The sequence below is a fragment of the Chelonia mydas genome, chromosome 4, assembly GCF_015237465.2.
Source record: "Chelonia mydas isolate rCheMyd1 chromosome 4, rCheMyd1.pri.v2, whole genome shotgun sequence".
Classification (NCBI taxonomy): domain Eukaryota; kingdom Metazoa; phylum Chordata; order Testudines; family Cheloniidae; genus Chelonia; species Chelonia mydas.
Genome location: NC_057852.1, coordinates 123,466,979 through 123,488,930, shown reverse-complemented (window position 1 = coordinate 123,488,930; position 21,952 = coordinate 123,466,979). Strand labels below are relative to the sequence as shown.

Below are 21,952 nucleotides of genomic sequence, written 5' to 3'. Positions count from 1 at the left end.
AAATTTTAACCATAACTCAGTTGGCTCTGTCAGTTTTTCTGTCTCTCTCCACAATAGATTTTTATCTTCTGAATACAGTCTGTCATTTGCACGTTGAGCTATGATATTCCCATATCAGTTTTACTTAGATTGAAAAACCACAATAGTTAAGCTGTTCGAAAAGGTGAACAAACAATTAAAGTAGGTTCTTTACCATAGAAAACATAGTTTTTGGTTTGTCAGAAGTCTCAGGCCTGGTCTACACCTAAAAATTAGATTGACCCTGTTACATTGTTTAGGGCTTTGAAAAATTTTGTGCCCCCGGCAATGCCGTCAACCTAACCCCCTTGTAGACTCAACTGGAATTTTTAAGGTGACCTAGCTACTGCCTCTTGTAAAGGTGGATTGCCTACATCAATAGAAAAACTCTTTCCATCGCTGTAGGAAGCATCTACACTACAGTGGCACAGCTGCAGTGCCGTATGTGTGCCACTGTAGCGTAGACATACCCTCATGCTCAAGTTTACACAGAAAACTATTTCCTGGATTACTATGACACAGAAATCAAGTCTTAGAAGTTGCTTCAGGGCTTAAAGGGTGGATGTCCTTAGTCTTAAGAGTCGTGGAAGTGAATAGCCAGCTTTCAAGTCCAGACTTCCTGAAACAGCTTCTAAACCTTGATTTCTGTGTGATCATAATCCTACTAATGTGTTTATAAAGGAGAGGGAGGCTGCCTGATCGAGGATGCCACTTAAGCCAGCCCAGTGTCTTGAGAAAACTCATAAACTGTTTAGTGGGGAGATGGGGGAGGTCCAGGGATGTCTAGGGAAAGCAAGGCATTTGAGTTGGTCTTGTTTGTAATTCTGTAGAAATGATTTGTTTAACAGATAACAGTAGGAGCAAATGAAACCTTTTTGACATACCCTGTTTTCATTTTAAATATCCATTTATTAAAAATATGAATTTGCTGAGTATTTTTTTAGATTGCTTGTGATTCTAAACATCAGTGCTTAGTTAAAATGGGAAATTGGGAGGGCTAGCTTTTCTGGTACTGGGAACGTTTTTCTTTAATTTCTTGGATATCTGTCTGATTATAAAATGCATAAGCACAATGTTAGAAGATAATAAAAGCAAGCAATACTTAACTAGGAAGTTGTGACTGAACATGTCTTGGGTACAGTGTGAGATCTAAGGCCACATGCTGTAGAGCATTTGGGGAAGTGCTGTTACACATGCACAGTGTTGGTATTATAACAGGCATTTTATGCAAAAATTAAATAATAAAAACATGAAGGGTGAGTCTAAGGAAAAAATAGTTGAAACTAAAATTACACTTCTGGTGGCTTGGAAATCTGAAAGGAGACTGGCTATGTGAGGGGCTAACTCTACCTTGGATTCCATTCTGTCTGTGTATCAAAGGTGGAAAACAAATAGTAAAAACATAACTAACATTTTTACACTTTAAAATGCTGTTTGTTTTGAGCCTTACTATGCTAGAGAGGATTTGCATGTTTCTGGGAAAGCTTGTGTAAGTCAGGGCGACAAGAAGGAAAGGTTCATAATACTAATGCTATGCACAGAAAATGTACTTAACCCTTCCTAGCTCTGCATTTGCTAACACATGATGGATAATATTCAAAACTTGCTTCTGTTTCCTTTCATATTCTTGCATCAGCAAATATTTGCGTTTTTTTCTAGGCCATTTAAAACTAAGTGATGTCTTGGTTTGGGGGGTTTTTTTAAGGAAAAATACATGGACAATGAGACATTCAAGAAGGCTCTATAAATTCATTTTTAAAAATTCTTAAATTTATAGATAATCGTAAACCTAGGACAAAAAAATCTTAATGTTTAATTTTTTAGGTTTGTTGTAGGCTAAGGGCCAGCTGAGAAAAACAAATTGCATTTTCTTGTCTTCCTTTTATTTTATTTTATTTTAAATTCTTGGACTGCAGATTGGATAAGTGCAGCCTTCTTTTGCTTATCATTCTGGTACCTAGAATTCCTATACCCTTCACTCTCTTCCCCCCCCCCCCCCCCCCCCCAACCTACAGCATTTGATGGTTTTGCATTGGCCCCTTGAGGTTTTTGTATTTAATATTTGGAGCTAACTGTTTAAAAAGTAGTATTTTTTTTCTGTAAAGAAGTGTGTATGTGGAGGGAGTGTATGTTGCACATGCTTTTTTGTTTTTTTGTATTAAATGAAACTTCAGAAATAACTTACTTTGGTACGTGCTCATTTGAAACTCAGGCTAAGATTTCCTGTCTGCACTGCCTGACTGCTTATCACAGCGTGGCTGGAGGCCAAACCAATTAAATCAATATGTTCAGTTCACTTTATACATGAGAAATTCCTTTGTTCAGGTGTGGAGCCCATGTTAATACTTTGCGTACATCCACTTAGTTATTATGTGAAGTGGGTGTGTGCAGATAACCTTAATTTTAAAAGATCATTTGCTCTAGTTCCCTATGGTATGGTGAATTGGCTTGCTGCTCCATCGATATCCATTAAATACAATGATGGAACTGGCATCAGATGTTTGATACAAAAACATTGTGATAAATGACTCTACCTGTAAAAGGAATTGCTTTATCTCAAATTTAGATAAAATGCCTAACATTCGTGTGGTATCTATTGCAGTGTCATAAATACTTATCCTCTGAGCCAAGACCCTTCTGATGAATGATTTTTAGTTGGCAAAATAATTATAGCTTGCAACTGGTGGGAGTTTTAAATTAAGAAAATTGAAAAAACTGACTTTTTTTTGTACATAAACACTACTTTTAATCCCCCTTTCCCATTTGTTCCAGAAGAAAACACACTGCCAAACAATTTCACTAGACACATTAAAATTAGAAAAACTGACTCCAGAAAATATACACTGGTTCTTGGGCCTTAAAGTTATCTCAACTTGTAAAGACAAACACCTTATTTCTTCCTTCTTCACTCTTCCCTAGTACCCCCCACAAAAACTGAATATGAGCATACCCTCATCTCTTCAACATCTGTTTTCTCAGGAAGGAAACTGCGTTAGTCCACAGAACTGTTTCATTGTTTTGTAAGGTCCATTGAGGTTTTATTGTGCATTATTATGTACTCATTCTGCACAATGCTGCTCGGCCAAAGTAATTGAATACTGTAGAAAATATTGGGCCAATATTTGCAAAATTATACCCATAAATATGGACTAATATGAACCAAAATTTAGGGTCTGTTACTGGTTTAGTTACAATAGGTTTGTGCATCAAATACTGTGGTAAACAAAGCATTCTTGTTATGTAAGGAAACAATAGTGAAGAGAGCTTTTATAAAAATTGTTTATGTAGCTTTCTTAGAAGTATGTTTACCATTGTCAAAGACAATCCACTAGAACTCTGCCTTTGGTAACCCTGCAAAGGACTGTAAGGCAACTGAAAGGTGTATTTCAAAAAAGAAGGGTGGAGGGGGAAACTTCGTAGGAGATGAGGCCTGAATATGCTCTTTCGTACACCAGTATAAATCTGCAGTAACTTCACTGAAGACAATGGTATTACACTAATACAAAATGTGTGGGAGAAGAGAATCAGGCTTACTGATGACATGCTTTGCTTGATTATATACTATCATGTTTTATATAGCTTTACATAACTTTCAGTTGCTGAAAATCAGGAGAAACATGGCAATATTAAAACAAAATATTTTATAAATGCATCTGAAATTCTGCTTCTTTCAGTTTGACTCAGTACTACAAAGTCTGTTAATAACAAAACTATGGAGAAATTAAATTTTAAAAAGCAATGCACTTAAATTTCTTGAATAGATTCACTTTTTAAAAGATCTCATGTACTTAATCAATATTTAATGTATAGTATGCACAGGGAATATGAGATCTTCAGGCACTAAAGGAGAATTTGTTACTCCTGCAAGTGACTTAATTGAATGATTAATGAGGTCATTGCTATTTAGGTGCCGAGCAAAGTCCCAAAGTAAAATCTTGGCCCAATGGAAGTCAGCAGCAAAACTCTCATTGACTTAAATAGGGCCAGAATTTCACTCCTCCTTTCCCCCAGTTTCCAGTGAAGAAATTATATATTTGATTTCTAAAACTCCCTCCCTGTCAATTGACTATAAATCATTTGCTGCTTTGTCAATACTATGCTGGGTAGATGCTTCAGAGGCCGTCCTTCCTAACAACTTGGGAGAGGAGGGGAGTTAGGGAGAGACTGATAAAATCTTTTACTGATTACCCTATTAGCAACTGTAAGTTTTGATAGTATTCGTGTTTCTATATAGGTTGATGACTCACATTTTATTGTGTACACAATGCACAAAAGAGTAATGGAACACTGAACTTTTAAGTAAGGCCACATCGAAGAAAACTGCCAATTTTTACAGTAAATATTTTAAACAAATGTCTACATTGACTTCAGCTTATTTTCCCATTAGTGGGTTTTTTTTTTTTGTTTTTTTTTTTTTGGTTTGTTTTTTTTAAGTAGTACTGAGTGTGTGAGGAGGAAAATATTCCTTTGTAGGTGTAAAAGGACACATAATAAAATTAAAATTGCAGGCTACCCATAACTAAAAATATCTGGTCTTGCCACTATGAGTGATAGTCACCCTCAATTTTGATTGAACATCAAGAAAGAGAAGTTAATTGTACACAATTTATGCCTTATTAAGGAGATTACTCTACAATTTGTATTATGAATACATGCACATTTAGTGGACTTGGGGTAAATTCTAGTAAATAGGAGCTTACATTTTAACCCTCCACAACCCACCCATCAAAAAAGTACCAAATATGCAGAGTGCTGCAATCTAGAAGCTTGCGCTTGATCTTTTGCTTAATGCTTTCACTATGAAATATTTTAACAGACACATTAAAATAGTAATCTTCTTAGTTATGTTCCACTCTAGAGGTGACTGCATTACAGTGAGTGAACTGATCCTTAATTATACTTTTGTTAGTTTAAAAAAAACCACTTTTGGATTAAAAAAAAGTGCTATGAAATTCTTTCATCACCCAGATTAATCTGAATCCTTCCCACAATATCAGACATTGCTTAGGGCATGAGCAAGGCACTGCCATCTCTGTCTAGCCTGTACACTTTGCATGTGTCCCGTATGTCAAGTCCCATGAGTTTTCACTTCTCTGCTTGGCATAGGGTTTCTTTCAGTTGGCTCCTTTTTACATGTACCTCCTGCTGCCCAATAGCATGCCTACAATAGCAGACACTTTGGCTTTATTCTTAATACATGTACCAGATATTTCCATCCTCTTTTCTGGATAACTTTGGAGATAGGAAATTGTTGAACTCGCTAAAAAATCTTGATGAGATGAGAGCTAAAGAATGTGAGAACATAAAGATTATGATGTGGCAGATATTTGTGAGATTCTTTACATATGAGAGGTTCATGAAGCATGGTTATGAGACATATTTCTCCACCTTCAGAATGACTTCCATCTACCATCTTGCCCTAAGTGGCAGCAAGACTGTTGTTTCATAGCAGCAGCCCACATGAGGCACTTGGAGGCTTTGGTGCAGAGTGGGATATAGGGGTATTGTTACTGACTACATATGAGGCTGATGAGTTTGGAGAGAAGCTTCGATGGAATTGGATTGTTGGAGAGATTACTTTGTGGAAGTGGTTAATAGTCATGTTTGGGTGAGTGTTTCGTTAGGCCTTTGCAGTCTGCCCCCAGTTTGGTAGCTGTGTCCTTTCAGTGGCTATGGGCAAGTCTACACTGCAAAATTAAGTTGACTTGACTTACAGCCACTGCAGTAATTAAATCATTTTTGCATGTCCACACTATGCTGCTTGTGACAGCAGTGCAAATCCTCACCTGAGCACATGCACTGATTTAACAGTCAGTGAAGGGCATTGTGGGGGCGGCTTCTGAAAGGCAGCAACAGTTGATGTAAGCAATGCAGTATCTACACCTTACTACATCAACCTAGGCGCTATGCCTCTTGCTAAGATGGAGTTTAGTGGGCGAGTTACATCAATGGGAGCTACATTTCAGTGTAGACGCTTAGAGTTAGGTCGACATAAGCTGCCTTACATCGACCTAACTCTGTAGCGTAGCCCAGGTTTACCTTAGAGTGACAGGGTTGAACAATGCTACTGTGCATTGAAAACATGAAGCACTTGGAGGATAGAAAGAGGGATTATGGGAAGCTCTGCCTGTCAGTTTGTGTGGTAGTTGTGGACGTAAGCAAGTTATGTGAAATTGTGTTGTGGACATAATGAAAAGCTGATATGTTTGATTTTAGTTCTATTAGCTCTGGTCTACACTTCAAAGTTATGTCGACGTAAGGCAGCTTACGTTGACCTAACTCTGTACGCATCTACACTAAAGTGTAGCTTCCACCAATGTTACACACCCACTGTACCGACTTAATAACTCCACCTCCGTGAGAGGTATAGTGCTTAAGTCGATATAGTTAGATCGACGCAGTGTTAGTGTAGATACAATGTTGCTTACATTGACTCTTGCTGCCTTTCAGAAGCCATCCCATGATGCCTCACACTGACAGTTAAATCAGTGCAAGCGCTCCTAGTGAGGATGCTCACTGCCGACACTAGGAGCACAGGGTGGACATGCAAAAGCAATTTAATTACTGCGGTGGTTGTATGTCGACATAACTTAGGTTGTCTTACTTTTGTAGTGTAGACTTGCCCTTAGTTTTGTGTATTGTTATACTATACAGGTATAACAGACCTGATCAGTGGACACTGTAGGGCCACTGTTGATGGGTTTGTCTCTGTTCAGATATATGATACAGTCTGGAAAGGTATTTGAATGGTGGTATAGTTGTGCTTTTTTTTTTTTTTGGTTCTGTGTAGGTGGTCTTCCTCAAAAGTAGATTTGACTGAGAGTGTCTATGTTATGTTAGTATCCCAGGAAGGTGGTAAGATGCCTTTAGTATTGGTATAGACTGTAGATTGCCTTGTTACCCTAAGTGGGCTGATTAAGTCCATCACCGCAGTTGCATGGAGGTGCGTGGGTTGATCCTTTCTGGTGGTGCCAGTGTTTATGCACATGACTGTTGTATTTCAGGGTCTATGCTGATTTCCTTTTAGCTTCTGGGTTGAGTTTAAGGTATAAAAACCCAAATAGTTTAGCACTTGTCCTCTGCTGTTTTGACATTGAAATATTTCATAGATTACAAAGCCAGGAGGTACCATTTGTGGTCATCTAGTCTGACCACCTGTATAACACAGCCTACAGAGTTTCCCCAAAATAATTTTTAGAGCATATCTTTAATTTAAAAAAAAAATTCAGAGAAGGTCTTATGCTAACATTGCTCTGGCTTAAAGAAAAAGGAGACTGGGAATGAGGAAGGCATTTTCCATGTGAGGATTCTGGAACATTCTTACCCTTTGATGCAGCAGAGGCTATGTTAATCTTTAAAGCGCACTTCACCACTCATCTCTCGAGTTTTTGGGAATGCTTTTTGATGATCTTTCTTTGGGGAGCAACTAGTATTGCTGTATTTTATTAATTTTACATTTTGTAGTTTGTGGGGTTTTTTTTATTGTTAAATCATATAGAGCAGAGTTAGGTGCTCTGAAAGGAGTCAAAACTTAACAGCTCCTGCATGTTTTGTTTAAAAATGATCAATTTGAGCCATCTGTAATGTGAACATACTAGGAGGTGAAAAAATGGGAATACAAAACGGTTTAAATACTGCTCATACAAATTAAAAATGTGATTATCTTAAACATGGTCAGTGTGTCAGATAATTTAAACCAGGATGGAAATGGTTCTGTATTGCCACAAACTCCAAATACTGTCTGTCTCAAACTCATTTTTCAGTAAATGGCTGCTGCTAGTGGTGCACTCAAAAATTTCATTTTCAGCTTAAAACTATATGAAACTAATTATTTTAATTGATTGATTACTTTTCTCAGAGAACAAAGTTTCCTTTAACTATTTAAATGCTGAGATTTTTAAAACCGCTAAACAAAATTCTTCAGTGTTTTGAAATGGGGAAAAATCCTTTAATATGTGAGTATAGATGTAAAACACACGTACGCAGTCCAAGAGGATTACAAGGACATTGTCAAACTATGTTTTTGTCTTTAAAATTACCGTTTTTAATCAATTATTTGTAAAATCCTACAGCCTTTCTGGACCTCAATTATAAGAAATTTCCTGTTATCCAAATCAGGATCATCTCTTACATCAGTTAACATTAACATTCATTCAGTTATCCAAAACTTTATCTGAACATATTCGAAGAAACACCTTTTCCCCTTCTCCTCCCTCTCTTCCCATTGCAATATATGGATTTGAGCCTTTGTGTAAAACTTTAGAAGTTTGAAATAAAATGTCCTTGCCTACAAATTTTGTCTTTCTGCGTTTAGCAAACCGCCCCCTCACCCAAGTTTCCGGGACCACAGAAACTCTCTACAATCCAAATGATCATATTTACAACAGTTATAGTAGGTAAATATTTTGGGCCTTAGAGTGGAGACATCTCTTACCTGTTTGAAAGCATTTACCAGTTTTAGCAGTCTTCCCTGTAGAGCAAATATCTCTTACAGGTAGAAGTTGCAAATAGGTAGAAATATTTTAAGCGTGAACACTGTGTAGATAAGCTAAGATAATATATAGATATCTGGGTTTAAAAAATGGGGTTTTTTCCTAATTTTTCGAAGATGATTTAAACAATCAGGCCTAGGGATCACCCTGCTCTAGGGAGCCAGCTGTGTCACCAGATGTAGAGCATGTACCCTAAAGAATAGGGTTTTTTTAAAAAAAAAATTCCAGTTACATCTGAGAGATGAGCTTGCAGGTGTTTTCCTGTCACTGTATTTCACAATGGTAAATTTGAATATCTGTACCATAGATATCAAAAGGGCTTTAATTCCTGGTTTTGGAATAGGACTAGAGCATTTAGGAAGTCAGCTGGATGTTTTGTAGCTATTGGAGTCAGCATAAAGGGCCATTTCATTTTCATGCAATGTCTCCAAGAGAATTCATTTGTATATTGAAATATGTTAGCTAGGATGACAAGTACCCGAAGTCTTCAGCTTCGCTTTAGTGTAGGGCTAAAGTGGCATTGATAGCCTGCCTCCATAATGTTTTCATTGTAGAAATCTTCAGGAATGCTGCACTACTGTTTTGACTTGGCTTCTGGGTCTGATGCTTACTTTAAGAGGACAGTTTTGCAATCCTTTTTATTTAGAAGTCTTCACAACATGCTCTTCACAACTGCTCTTCTGGGGTGAGGGAGGAATTGATTGCTTGTTAGACTCCTGCTGGTAGGAATATGCAGAGGCCACCCTGAAAAAGGGGGAAAGATGTTATTTACCATAGTAAAGGTGATTCTGAGAGTGTTGCCTCTGCATATTCACACTACAGGCCTACCTACCTTTCCCTTTTCCTTGGAGCTGTGCACTGATGAGACTGAGATTTAGTGGAGCAAGTCAAGGTAGCTGGGGATGTCCTCACATGTTCTAGGCGGGGCACCAAAGTTCAGTTTTATGAAGTGATGTTTCTGCTGTACCAGTGGGGCAGTGCTTTTTCTGCAAGGTATCGAAATCTCAACAGCACTGATTATATGAGTCTAATAAGTGTGAATTTGCAGACAACGTTCTTCAAAGAAACACACTTACTAACACGTGTTTTCTATGCCTTAGACAACACATTGACCATTCATGTGCATATGGTACAATCTGTTACCTTTGACTAGTTATAATAGAAAATTGATTCTAAAATGGCATGCAGCAAGAACTTGAGATTTTTATCTACAGTATTTGTTTAGTCTGTGAAAACAATGGTTAGTCTTTTTTATAGGGCATCCACCAACATGTAACTTCAGTTTTTTAAGAAAATTTACTTTTGCGGTGGCAAAGCAAATAATAGTCTGACACAGTCTTAGTCTAGACTTCCATCTTCATGTTTCCTTTAGTAACTTTCTCTCACAAAACTGATTACACTCAGCCATTTTCCTTTGTGAATTTGATAGATTTAATGCATACATTTAATCTTCAGATCTCGGATGGTCAAGGAGATGAGCGATCAGAGTCACCCTATGAAAGTGCAGATGAGACTCAGACAGAAGCATCTATATCATCCAAAAAATCTGAGCGAGGAGCAGCAGCAAAAAAGGAGTATGTGTGTCAGGTGAGAGACATTAGTTAGTCATTTGTTACTGTTGGATTTTCTCTTTAGAAACATTTTTTTTTTTTTTAAGATACAAAACTGAGACTGGAAATAGGGTTTTGGGGACTCGGGGGGAGTTAATGCTTCATCCGAGCCTGGATTATTTACATCTCTTCAGAGAGGAATAGTTTAGTGATATGAGCACTAGACTAGAAGAGAGGGATTGTTGAATTCTAGTTTATTGCTCTATTTGACCATGGGCAAATCATGTAGCCTTTCCACTTTAGTTTCCATAACTGCAAAACAAACATAATACCTTTCTCAAAGGAGGGCAGGTAACTAGTTAGTGTTAGATTGTAAACCCTACAGCTCAGAGGCTTGTCTTTGTGTGTGTGTATTTGTAAAGTGTCAGTGACTACCACAGTGAGACCCGGATTATGGCCTCTGGGCACTACTGTAATATAAATAACACTTTAATGATGGTATTGGTATAGTCAGGCTTTTTTTAAAAAAATTAAATGCTGCTACCAGTATTTAAAAAGGGATCATTATTTGTGAAATGAGGTAGCGTACATCAGGGAATATCAGGTTTGTCTCCAAGGGCCAAACAAGCAAATTCTCTCTCTATCTAACTCTTTACATATAGTATAATGAAATTACATTTATTTTAAAATGCTGAGGTGACTAATCACTTAAACTGTGCTGTCATTAGAGCGTGGTAGTTTCTAGTAGTTCTTCGAGTGCTTGCTTATGTAGATTCCATTTTAGGTGTGTGCGCACCCACGTGCACAGTTATCGGCAATTTCTGCCTTAGCGGTATCCATTGGGCTGGCTGCGGCTCTCCTATGTGGTGCAATTATCAGGTGCTACCAGCCGTGCGCCCTCTCAGTTCCTTCTTACTGCCCGTTAAGGTTGGTTGGAGCACCTTGTCTTGCTTCGCAAGAGCAGCAGCATTTGTCCATTGACTGGTTTAGTGGTTGTTGTACGTAGTTTCATAGTTAGTTAGTTGATAGTGTGTGATAGTCAACAGAGTCCCACTTGGGAGTTTACCCTGAGCGGGGCATGCCCCGCTCCCCCAGCTTCAAGCTGTGTGCGTCATGCAGCAGGCCAATGCCGATCAGCAATCTGCACAATAGCTGTCTTAAGCGTCTGGGTGAAGGCCACAGGAAAGACAGGTGTACCATCTTTTGCCTGCGGACCCAGAAAGAGCAGGATATTCTCTTGAGGTCATTATTGATAGAGGCTGCTCTTCATCCGGCATCGGAACCCTCCACCGCGGCACCCACGCCCAATGCTTCAGCCTTGGCGTGCATCGCCTGCATGTTCCATTTCGCCCACGCCAAAGAACAGGCTGAAGAAAAGAAAGCCCTCAGCACCAAAGGAGAGAGGGGCCACGGGCAAAGGACTTGTCAGGTCATGCGCCTGCTATGGGGCTTCATGGGGGTACTGTAGAGGTCGGACCCGCCAGGGCCCCCCCTCCCACCCCAGGCAGCAGCAGGGGTTCCCAGCCAGTGATGGGGCCTTGAGTGTCCGAAGTGGTCCCAGTGGCTAAGGTGCAAGGCCGACCAGCTCCACAGGTGCCGCGACAGGTGACTGATATGGCTCCGCTCATGGCACCAAAGGGGAAAACCACTGGGGTGCTGCAGCATAGACTGGTGTAACACCCCAAGTTGCTGGATCGCAGGCGCAAGTCCCTGTTGCTGTGACCTCGAGACCCAGCACAGCAGCCTGTCTCGCCAGCCAGCACGCCTAGATCTCCATCAATATCCCCTTCTACTAGGCAAGGGACTCCGGTCTCGTGGCGCGGCTCCCTGTACTGACGACCCTCTGGCCATAGGTCGCCTAGATGCTGAACACCCTCTCCCAGAAGGTCTCCTTGTCGTTGGCCTCTATCCTGGAGGTTTCATTCAGGATTTCGACGTCATTCGTGTTCGCCTTGGTACCATTCCTCTGGCAGGCGGCATTACTCCTGTTTCCCCTGTCGATTGCCTACCAGGCTCAGTAGGCAGACCTAGGCCTCAGCGGACCCGCCATGGTCACCGGAGGGACAGTAGTGAGGGTCGGACTGACTTTAGCCCGTTGTCAAGACGTGGCGACTTCCCTCCAACTCAGGAGAGCAAGGTGGCTCCGGCCATGGTTCCAACACAGCAGGGGCTGTGGCCCCCCCAAGTTACCGTGCTGGAACCCGTGGGAGGTGCCAATGATGCCAGTCCAGTACTCCCAACCCCTCCTGGCTGCATTGGGCCAGCTGAGGTACTGCCAGTGCCGCAATCAGAACACGGTTCCACGGTGGAAGCAGAGCCCGTGCACCCATACCCTGGCATTGAGGGAGCCCTCCCCTGACAAGGGAGGGGGTGACACCATCTCTCAGGTGACACAATCATCCTCATCATCCCCAAATGAGGCGGTGGCCAGACCCTCCCATACCAGAAGTCCCCCGGACGATTTTAAGGAGCACCAGGCCCTCTTTGAACGGGTGCCTGAAAATCTAGGTCTGCAGATTGAGAAGGTCACTGAGGAGGCAGACAACCTCTTCAGTGTCATCTCAGCCACCACACTGGCAAAAATTGCATTGCCCGTTCACCCAGGTGTGCTCAAAATAACCAAATCAGCGTGGCAAACCCCTCATCTATTCTGCCGACGTGAAAGAAAGTGGAAAAGAAATACTATGTCCTTGCAAAGGGCTTAGAGTATCTATACACTCATACCCACACAGCATCGTTGGTTGTGTCTGTGGTGAATGAAAAGGACAGGCAGGGTCACCCCTGCGGAACGCCAAAAAATGAGGTCAAAAGACTCGACTTATTTGACAGGAAAGTTTATTCGACAGCCAGCTTACAGTTTAGGGTCTCTAAGCACCATGCTCTACTGGGACGTTATAACTTTAAGCTGTGGGACTCCCTTAATAAGTTCACGAAGGCCCTTCCACAGGATTGTGTCCAAGAGTTTGCCGCATTGGTGAGTGAAGGCATGGTGGTGGCCCGGGGAGTCTTCCAGGTGGCCTGGGACGCAATGGACTCGGCTGCTAGGGTGGTCTTATTGGCAGTGGCCATGAGACGTAGCTCCTGGTTGCAGGCTTCTGGGCTGTCCCAAGAGATGCAGACCACAATCAAGGACCTGTAGTTCAAGGGTTTGGTGCTCTTTTCTGAGCTAACTGACTCTAGGCTCCGTGGGCTCAAGGACTCCCAAGCCACCCTCCAATCCCTGGGCTTGCACACCCCTCAGCAGTCCAGGAAGCCGTTCCATCCTCTGCCTCTTCCGACGCAGTCTAGGTCCTGCAGGGCTCCCAGGTCTGGCTTCTACAGATGAAAGGACAAGGACAAAGGGCCTAAGAGGCTACACCTTGCAGTTTATAGCCAACCATGCCTCCCACCCTCCTTCCCCATCCCTCTTCAGGGACCTTTCTCACAAGCAGCTCCTCATTCAGGAGATCGAAAACCTCAACCTACGTCAGAGAACTCAGGGCTGTTTGACTAGCCTGCCGAGCCTTCTACCTCATATACAAGACAGCGTGGTTCAGGTCCTGACGGACAACATGATTACGGTGTTCTTTATCAACAGGCAGGGCCAATCCTGGTTGTCTGCCCTTTGCCAGGAAGCCTTCTGGCTCTGGGACTTCTGCCTACATCACAACGTCCATCTCATGGCTGCTCACCTTCCAGGGTCCAAGAACGCTTTGGCAGATCGCCTCAGCAGGACGGTCTCTTCTCACCACAAGTGGTCCCTTCATCTGGACGTGGTCAGTTCCATCTTCCGCAGGTGGGGAACTCCCTGGGAGGACCTGTTCGTGTCCAGGCAAAACAGGAAATGCTACATTGTCTTCTCGACTGGGGGCATGGACAGAGGAACCCTGTTGGACGCCTTTCTGCTCCCGTGGTCGGAGGCTCTGATGTAAGCCTTCTGTCCGGTGCCGTTGCTACCCAGGGTCCTCATGAAAATCAAACAGGACAGGGTGAGGGTCATCCTCAGGGTGCTGGCGTGGCTGCGCCACCATCTGCTGGACCTCTCAGTGGTGACCCCATTCCAGCTACTGCTCAGGTTGGACCTGTTGTCCCAGAACCATGGCAGTCTTCTGCACCCAACCTGGCAGCGTTATATCTGACAGCTTGGCTGCTGCGTGGCTAAACGCACAGGAGCAGCAGTGTTTGGCCGAGGTTCGGTGCGTTCTGTTGGGAAATAGGAAGTTCTCCACTAGAGCGAACAACCTGGCCAACTGGAAACAATTCACCTCTTGGTTGCGGACAGGTGTTCATCCCGAGCGGGCTTCGCTGCAGCTTATTCTGGACTACATCCTGCACCTTAAGTTCCAGGGCTTGTCCCTCTCATCGATCAAGGTCCATCTAGTGGCCATCTTGGTCTTCCACCCGCCTTTCGAGGGCAGGTCAGTTTTTGCTCAGGCTATCACGGCCAGATTCCTTAAGGGCCTAGAGTGCCTCTACCAGCATGTCAGGGACCCCGTCCCTCCGTGGAACTTGAATCTGGTGCTGTCGCAGTTTCCAGGTCCTCCCTTTTGAGCTGCTGGCTTCCTACTCCCTCCTTCTCCTCTCCTGGAAGGTTGCATTCCTGGTTGTGGTGATGTCGGTCCACCAGGTATCCGAGATTCGGGTGTTCACCTTGGAGCCACCTTACATGGTCTTGCACACGGTCCAACTAAGGCCGCACCTGGCGTTGCTTCCCAAGGTAGTCTCATTCGAGTTTCATTTCGAGCCAGGACGTTTACTTACCAGTCTTCTTTCCGAAGCCACATAGGTCCGAGGAGGAGCGCAGGCTATATGCCCTAGACTTCAGAAGGGGCTCTGCCTTCTATATTGACCAGACCAAGCTGTTCCGTAAATCAACGCAGTTATTCGTCATTGTGGCCGACAGAATGAAAGGTCGCCCTGTATCCACTCAAAGAATAGCTTCTTAGATCCCTGCCTGCATTCGCTTCTGCTATGACCAAGTGAAGTTGCCACCCCCGGCGATTGTCACCACCCACTCAACCAGGGCACAGGCTTCTTCGGCAGCCTTTCTGGCCCATGTGCCTATCCAGGACATCTGTAGAGTGGCCACCTGGTCATCTGTCCACACTTTTCCGTCCCATTATGCACTGACCCAGTAGGCCTGGGATGATACTGGCTTCGGTAGGGCAGAGCTGCAAGCCGCTAAGCTGTGAACTCCGAGCCCACCTCCACGGATACTGCTTGTGAGTCACCTAAAATGGAATCTACATGAGCAAGCACTCAAAGAAAAAACAATTACCTGCCTTTTCGTAACTGTTGTTCTTTGAGATGTGTTGCTCATGTCCATTCCATTTCCCGCCCTCCTACCTTTCTGTCGGAGTTGCCGGCAAGAGGGAACTGAGAGGACACAGGGCCAGCAGTGCCTGATATATCAACACATGGGAGCACCACTCACACTGGCCCTATGGATACCGCTAAGGCAGAAATCTCTGACAACTGTGCACGTGGGCGTGCACACACCTAAAATGGAATGTTTCAGAGTAGCAGCCGTGTTAGTCTGTATCCGCAAAAAGAACAGGAGTACTTGTGGCACCTTAGAGGCTAACAAATTTATTAGCGCATAAGCTTTCATGAGCTACAGCTCACTTCATCGGATGCCCCCCGCTCTCCTGCTGATAATAGCTCACCTTTCCTGATCACTCTTGTTACAGTCTATATGGTAACACCCATTGTTTCGTGTTCTCTGTGTATATAAAATCTCCCCACTATATTTTCCACTGTATGCATCCGATGAAGTGAGCTGTAGCTCACAAAAGCTTATGCTCTAATAAATTTGTTAGTCTCTAAGGTGCCACAAGTACTCCTTTTCTTTTTGCTAAAATGGAATGGACATGAGCAACACATCTCGGAGAACAACAGTTACGAAAATGCAGGTAAGCGCTTTTTATTCATGTGCCAATGCTGACAATTCAGGCATGGAAGTATCACAAGGCCTAGCATGTTAAGTTAATGATTCCTGGTAAGGAGAAAATAAGGTTGCTTTTAACCTTACATAGTCTGCAATTTCCACATGTAGGAAAATTGTTTAAAATCTTTTTGTATTTATTAGATTGAATCTACATTATTTAGCGCTATCTGTGTGTGTGTGTGTCGAGAGGGCATGCATGTAAATATTTTGTGTTTACTAAATACATCCTAAATATTTGTAGGAATGGAAAAAACATTTCTGCTTGGAAACTAGATAATCTGATGGTTGTAGAAGTGTCTTTTCCTCCACTTCAGATAGGAAGAGTGAGAGGAGAATTGGGTGAGAGAAATAATGAAGAAAATAATTAATCCTATATGCGTATTTTTAACGCTCAATACTTTTCTGATTTAAAAGCTGTGTGAAAAACCAGGTGATCTCCTGCTATGTGAAGGCCTATGCTTTGGAGCTTTTCATGTAAGCTGCCTTGGGCTCCCTGGAAGACCAGCAGGAAAATTCATTTGTCGTGAATGTACATCAGGCAAGTCTTGTCCACTTCTGTTAATAAAAAGCCATAGTAGTCATATCATTTGTCCTAACAAATCTTGTTAGCTCAGAGTATGTATATCTGAAGGAACCATTTTTCTCCTGGTGCCAGGCAGGATGGGAGCTCACATTACCATTAATTTTGTCTCTTCATGTAAGTGCTAGAATATCCAGGTATCCAGCATTTTTAGTTGAAACTACGTGCACCTTGAGCTAGTTTAGCATGTGCAGTGCATAATCATAACACTTGCAGAATACTTGTCATCATATGTAATTCCAGAAGACTCAAAACCTGTGGAAAGCATAAGAAGTCCTACAATCAGGTAAAAGAAGTAGGTTCAACAATTCCTGTTCTTTTTTTTTTTTGTCTGTTTTTCCCCTTAATCTTCTCATTTTTCAATCTCCTCTTCGTCCTATAAAAAGCCTAACTGTATTTCTTGCTATTAATCTTGGTTGCTTTTTCTCCTGTAATAACTACTGCTGGTTTATAATACTTAAACATTATTATAGTCCTGTTGCATCTTCAAACAGAAGACATACTGAACCTTGTTGAAGAAAACTGTGAAGCATAATAATGAAGTTTTCAAGACCTGGTTTTCAAGTGGCACAGAAATAAGCTTCATAAACTTTCTCACATTGTAGGCTGATCTTAGCTTCTGCAGAATCACAGGCAACCGATGTTATTGACTTCATTGTTAAAAACAATTGCCCTTATTGTACTCCTGTGGTAGTAAGAGGTTCGTTAAATAAGAACATGTAAGCAAGTCAGTGATTGAGGAGTTGGAGTTTAACTGTGTACAATTTAAACAGTAATTGATTTATATTGTAGTTATATTTTATTTGATTTGTTTTGGGATGGGTAGATTAGAAGCCCTTTAATTCTCAAAGTTATAAAGTTATATGTTCCCCTGCCCCCCCACTGCCAAAAATAGCCTAAGTACAGAAACTCAAGTAAGAAATAGGATGTTACTTTTCTTACTTTTATTTTTAGGTGTTCACACGTGTTTTGTGTGTAAGGAGAGAAAGGCAGATGTGAAACGCTGTATTGTATCCCAGTGTGGTAAATTCTACCATGAAGCTTGTGTGAGAAAATTTCATCTTACTGTGTTTGAGAACAGAGGTTTTAGATGTCCTCTCCACAGCTGTGTGAGCTGTCATGTTACTAACCCCTCAAATCCAAGAATATCAAAAGGTATTCCTTCATTTTTTTCAGAATTTTTAATGAACTTTGAGTTGCTATTGTTTTTGTTGTACATAAAGAATTAAAGGTACCTCTGCTAATTGAGCTATTAATCTTGTTCAACTCATTGAACATACTTTATTATAGTGATGTGGTAGGAGAACTCTGGTTATAATTAAAGAGGCGTTTTCACTCGAAGCCCTAGTTATAGTTTTCTGAAAAAAAATTATCTTCAGATTTATGTATTTCATGATGGATCCCTGATCAAAAGTAATTTTTTTCCTAAGTTGAGTAAAATTCCATATGGCTACTTCTTCTTTATGTTCTTATTTTATCTATAACAATAAAAATTAGGGCTGTCAAGTCATTAAAAAAATTGATTGCACAATTAATCACACTGTTAAATAATACAGTGGTTACAAACCGGTTGATCGTGATTGACTGGTCGATCCTGGAGACTCCCAGTCGATTGCTATCTCCAGCCACTAAAAGTCCGGCGGTGTAGTGGGGCTCCCTTCCTGCCCTGGCCCCACGCTGTTCCCGGAAGCGGCCAGCATACCTCTGCAGCCCCAGGGGAGGAGGGGGAAGGGGTCTCCGTGCACTGCTCCTGCCTGTAAGCACCACCCCTGCAGCTCCCATTGGCCAGGAATGGGGCCTGTAGCCAATGGGAGCTGCAGGGGCAGTGCCTGCAGAGGGGCAAGGCGCGGAGCCACAGACATGGCCCGTCCCGTTCCCCTCACATACACACCCAGGGGTCGTAGGGGCATGTTGGTCCCTTCTGAGAGCAGCGTGGGGCCGGGGCAGGCAGGGAGTCTGCCTTAGCCCCGCTGTGCCGCCAATCGGGAGCCGCCCAAGGTCAATGCCACCCGGCGGGAGCCTGCACCCGAAACCCCTGCCGCAGCCCTGACCCTCCTCCCCGAGCCAGGATCCCATACCCTCTCCTGCACCCCAACTCTCTTCCCCAGCTCAGAGCGCCCTCCTGCACCCAAACTCCCTCCCAGAGCTTGCACCCCTCAGCCCCTCCTGCACCCCAACACCCTCCCCCAGGCTCAGTAAAACAGAGCAGGAGACATACAATTCTCCCCCAAAGAGTTCAGTCACAAATTTAATTAACGCATTATTTTTTTAACAAGAGTCATCCACATGAAAGCATGTCCTCTGGAATGGTGGCCAAAGCATGAAGGGGGATACAAATGTTTAGCATAACTTGTAGCTGGCATTGCAAGGTATTTACGTGCCAAACTGCCATGCGAACGCATGTGCTCACTTTCAGATGATGTAAATAAGCAGCCAGCATTATCTCCCCTAAATGTAAACAAACTTGTTTGTCTTAGCAGTTGGCTAAACAAGAAGTAGGACTGAGTGGACTTGTAGGCTCTAAAGTTTTACATTATTTTGTTTTTGAGTGCAGTTATGTAACCAGAAAAAAATCTACATTTGTAAGTTGCACTTTCACGATAAAGAGATTGCACTACAGTACTTGTATGAGGTGAATTGAAAAGTACTATTTCTTTTATCATTTTTACAGTACAAATATTTGTAATAAAAAATAGTAGTGTAAGATGAGCACTGTCAACTTTGTATTCTGTGTTGTAATTGAAATCAATATATTTGAAAATGTAGAAAAATATCCAAAAATATTTAATACATTTTAGTTGATATACTATTGTTTAACAATGCGATTAAAACTGCGATTAATCGTGATTAATTTTTTTTAGTTAATCGCGTGAGTTAACTGTGATTAATTAACTGCCCTAATAAAAATGTTTTTTTTTCCCACCTTGATAATTCAGAACAACTCAAGAAGGAGTGTGTGCTATGTGTAAAGTAGAAAAATGGTTGGAAAAAATGTTAAAATAGACTGAAATGCCATAAGGCACCTATGTAGTATACCACTTTTATTACTGCTTCAGGCCCCATTCCTTCAGCACTTGCATATATAGTCTTGTTAACGTTAGCTGAACTACTCATACGAATGAGTACTTACGTGAGTAAGAGTAGCAGAATTTGCCCTTTAGTATGTGCTAATTGCAGATCTCCACACATATATTCAATATTGAGTGTATTATCTGGAAAACTATATGTAGAAGTACATGCATAATTATCTGTCATTATAAGTATTCTTTCTTGTGCCTTGTCAAGTTGTGCCAGTCATGTGTCAAAATAAATACTGAAAGGTAGACATCTCTTTCCTAAACAGCCTAGAAATTAAATGACAGATATGGGAGAATGCAAGTGAGAGAGCGTTGGGAATATTTATATAAATAATATAGTGCAATGAAATGCTTAATTTGGAGACCCTTTGGTGAAGCTCTTCACATTAGAATGTTACAGTGCCTTTAATTCAGTGTGGGATCTCTTCTTCCTTAAAAGCAAAACTCAGTGCAGAAAACCTGCATTAATTCAATATTCTGATTGAATTTAAATGCACAGTTTTTAAAGATATAGTGTTTGTCACATTTTGTATGTATGTCTATAGGCTACATTATGCAGCAATAAAACACATTTTTTTGCATGATATCTGCAGCCCAATTAAATCGCAAGTTAAGAAAGATAACATAGAAGTATTCTTCTTTTGCTAGGCAAAATGATGCGGTGTATTCGCTGTCCTGTCGCTTACCATGCTGGAGATGTTTGCATTGCTGCAGGGTGTGCAGTGATCACTTCCAACAGCATTGTTTGTACCAATCATTTCACTGCCATGAAAGGAAAAAGTCATCATGCGCACATCAATGTGAGCTGGTGCTTTGTGTGCTCAAAAGGTAAATCGATATACAAATCTTTATTTTATTATTTTACTAAAAGTATAATCAACATCTAAATATTCATTTTTCACTTTAATGTATTTTATTAAGATATTTAAAGAAAAACACCAGACACATGGTGTAACTTCAGATTTCTTCAAAGTGTTGTTGAAGGTGTTGGAGTATCTTGTTAGCTGCAGGTGTCATGAAGTTTTTTAGGTTTTTTTACTTGACTTTGTCCAACTACCCTTTGATTTAATTGTTAGGCAGAGAAGCTTAATGAGTGCAGCCAGTATGCACAGTGCTGATTAGAACATGGAGGAAGCAAACTACCACACCTGATGACAAATTAAATGAACACTGTGGAAGCTTGTTAAGCCACAGTTTGCTTAGCTTCCCACTTGAAAATTCATGCACACTGTGACAGGGTGCAACCTGGAAATGTGGTATGTCTCACCAACCTGGGCTTCCTCTCACACTGTGATGCTGTGACAAGCTGCAGACCTCCCCAGGTACTGCACTTAACACAGACGTCCAAAGGCAGGGACACACGCAGCTGCATTACATGAATACTTTTGCTAGCTACTCATGAATCAACAGTAGAGAGGCTCCAGCCAATTCCCCACACATCCCAAGCCCTATGACCCAAGAACATAAGAATGGCCATACTGGGTCAGACCAAAGGTCCATCCAGACCAGTATCCTGTCTGCTGACAGTGGCCAATGCCAGGTGCCCCAGAGGGAGTGAACCTAATAGGTAATGATAAAATGATCTCTCTCCTGCCATCCATCTCCACCCTCTGACAAACAGAGGCTAGGGACACCATTCCTTACACATCCTGGCTACTAGCCATTTATGGATTTAACCTCCATGAATTTATCTAGTTCTGTTTTTAAACCCTATTAAAGTCCATAGCTGTACCATCTTTCCCTGGTCAGAAGGCTGACCAGTGTAAGTTTATTACCCAGTCCACCACCTCAATGTGGAGAGGACATGCACCAGCTCTTGTTCCTGAGTAGATTTCCCAAGCACTTCAAGCAAAACTCACTGTTTTAGGTAAAATATAAAACAGATTTATTAACTACAGAAAGATTTTAAGTGACTATACGTGGTAAGCATACAGATCAAAGTTGGTCACCTAAGAAATAAAAGTAAAATCGCAATCTGAGTTCTATAAACTAGACAGGATATGAATTAAGTAGTTTCTTACCCTGATGGTATAGTTCCTTAATACACAAGCTGGGATTCTCCTTTCCAGCCTGGAACCACCTCCCCAGTTCAGTCTTTGTCTCCAGATGTGTTTCCAGGTGTTGAGTTGTGGGGGGAGAGAGGAGAAATGATGATGTCACTTCCCCTCCTTTATAGGATCCTCCAGCTTGCTGGAAAGATCTTTTGCTATGAGGTGAGTCAAGTAGTCTCCATTGTCTACGTGTTCTTTCTGAGAGGTCTCCATCGTATATAGTTCCTGGGGTAGTCCTTGTGCGCATGTATGCCCCTT

At 41.9% G+C, this 21,952-nt stretch overlaps 1 protein-coding gene across 1 annotated transcript in view; it reads left to right on the top strand.

Moving 5' to 3' along the window:
* NSD2 (nuclear receptor binding SET domain protein 2) overlaps positions 1-21,952 on the top strand; it is a 144,986-nt gene that overhangs the window by 83,912 nt on the left and 39,122 nt on the right. Inside the window, 4 exon segments of the mRNA XM_043544808.1 lie at positions 9,966-10,097; positions 16,401-16,524; positions 17,521-17,721; positions 20,292-20,471. Of these exon segments, the coding sequence (XP_043400743.1) occupies positions 9,966-10,097; positions 16,401-16,524; positions 17,521-17,721; positions 20,292-20,471 (637 nt within the window).